The sequence below is a fragment of the Echinops telfairi genome, unplaced genomic scaffold (assembly GCF_000313985.2).
Source record: "Echinops telfairi isolate 266 unplaced genomic scaffold, ASM31398v2 ScPeMD7_7459;HRSCAF=8497, whole genome shotgun sequence".
Lineage (NCBI taxonomy): Eukaryota > Metazoa > Chordata > Mammalia > Afrosoricida > Tenrecidae > Echinops > Echinops telfairi.
The window spans coordinates 4,840,397-4,842,162 of record NW_022111359.1 but is presented as its reverse complement, the minus strand read 5'-3'; the positions used below and the strand labels follow the sequence as shown (position 1 = coordinate 4,842,162).

General features: G+C 56.2%; 1 protein-coding gene across 1 annotated transcript in view; it reads right to left on the bottom strand.

Moving 5' to 3' along the window:
• EBI3 (Epstein-Barr virus induced 3) overlaps window positions 1-1,720 on the bottom strand; it is a 3,501-nt gene extending 1,781 nt beyond the window's left edge. The window contains exon 1 of the mRNA XM_030888302.1: window positions 1,641-1,720. Within this exon, the coding sequence (XP_030744162.1) occupies window positions 1,641-1,720 (80 nt within the window). The remainder of the gene's footprint in view (window positions 1-1,640) is intronic.
• Window positions 1,721-1,766: the final 46 nt, after the last annotated feature.

The following is a 1,766-nucleotide window of genomic DNA, read 5'->3' as shown; positions in this document are numbered from 1 at the left end:
AGGAAGGAAGGAAGGAAGAAAGGAAGGAAGGAAGGAAGGAAGGAAGGAAGGGAAGGAATCCACACTATCTCCCACCTGACCTACAATGACCAAGGCAGGAGTGACTAACCCATTTTCCAGATGGGGAAACTGAAGTGCACGGTGCCACTGAGGGGACCTGGGTGGTAGAAGTGGGGTGGGGGTGGGAGGGAGACGTTTAACGGTCTCCACTTGCTAACATTGTTGCTTTGATGCGCACGATGGCATTCCCTATGCCCACCATGGAAAGGCACATTTGTATCCGCATCTGTGGGGGTATAATTCACAGCTATTAAGTCCCTGGCTCACAGCAATGGGACAAAGCAGTGCCCGGTCCTGCGCCACCCCCCATGATCCATTATGGATGAGCCCGGGGTGACCCATCAGGTTTTTGGAAGTCTGTCTGTTGGTTGCCAGGCCTTTCTTCCTGGTCTTTCTGAGTCTGGCAGCTTGACGGAAACCGGCTTCCCAACCACCCCTTCCACCCGCCACGGACAGATGGCGGCCCAGGAAGGGCGTCCACTGGAACTGGAGACCTGGTGACCCCCAGAAGGCAGGACTCCTGCCACTGCGCCATCGCTGGTGCCTTCTGTTGTTTGCTTGCTCTGGTGGGTGACGGAGAAGGGCTGCGCCCTACGAGGTTGTCCTGGCTGTCATCTTCATGGAAGCAGGTTGTCCGACCTTTCTTCCGAGGTGCCTCTGCGTGGGTTCGAACTGACAGCTTTGAGGTTAACAAACCCTAAGAACTATCGAGTGGATTCCAACTCAGAGCGACCCTAGGGTCTCTGACATAGCTTCCCAGAGCACAGCGTCCCAGGCTGCTTTGACTTACTGCTTTCTTTTCAGGGGGGGAAAAAAAAGGTTCATGCTCCCTCCCCACCACATTACAAACTTTTGTCCCCCAGCCCGTAATCCCAGATGAAATGTAGTCTCCCTTTTGCAGTCTCCCTTCATCATCCCAGGGCCCGCCAACAGGGGACGATAGAAAGACCGGGAAGAAAGGCCTGGCAACCACTTTGGGAACCCAGAACCAAACTCCCTGGCCGCCTGTGGGTTTCTGAGGCTGTAACTGCTAATGGGAGTACAAAGCCCAGTCTTCTACTTTCAGAGCTGCTGGTGGTTTTGAACTACTGACCACTCAGATCACAGCCCAGTTTATAACTACTATGCCACCATGAGCAGACAGCCTTGCCTAACCCATCCAGTGCAAACTGTTTCCGCCGTCTATACCCACATCCAAAGGAGCCCTGGTAACGCTGTTAGCCTTGAGGTCAGTGGTTCAAACCCATCAACTGCTCAAGGGGAGGAAGATGAGGCTTTCTGCCCTGAGAAAGATTACGGTTTGGGAAACCCTGTATAGTGTCTCCAGGTGTTGGAATCAACTCTGCGGCAGTGGGGTTCAGGTCTGGATGTCTAGCTACCACAGATGGGGTGCCAGTGTCCCCATCTGAACCCTGAGATGTAATTCTGAGACACATAGTCAGAGGTTGGGGGTGAGACCCTGCCCCACCTCAGACTGCCCAGCCCCAGCCCCCTCTCCCCACCCTAGGAAGTCCAGGTCAGCCACAGGTTCAGTCCCACAGCCCCGGGGAGCACCCCAACCCCCACCCCGAATACCCCACCATGCCGGCGCACCTTCCAGTCCACCGCAGGACGCGCAGCCTGCCCAGAGGGCCACGACCAGGAGAAGGCTGGGTCTCATGCCGCCTGCACTCAGAGCTGAGCCCCCCGCGGGGAGACCAGCAGAC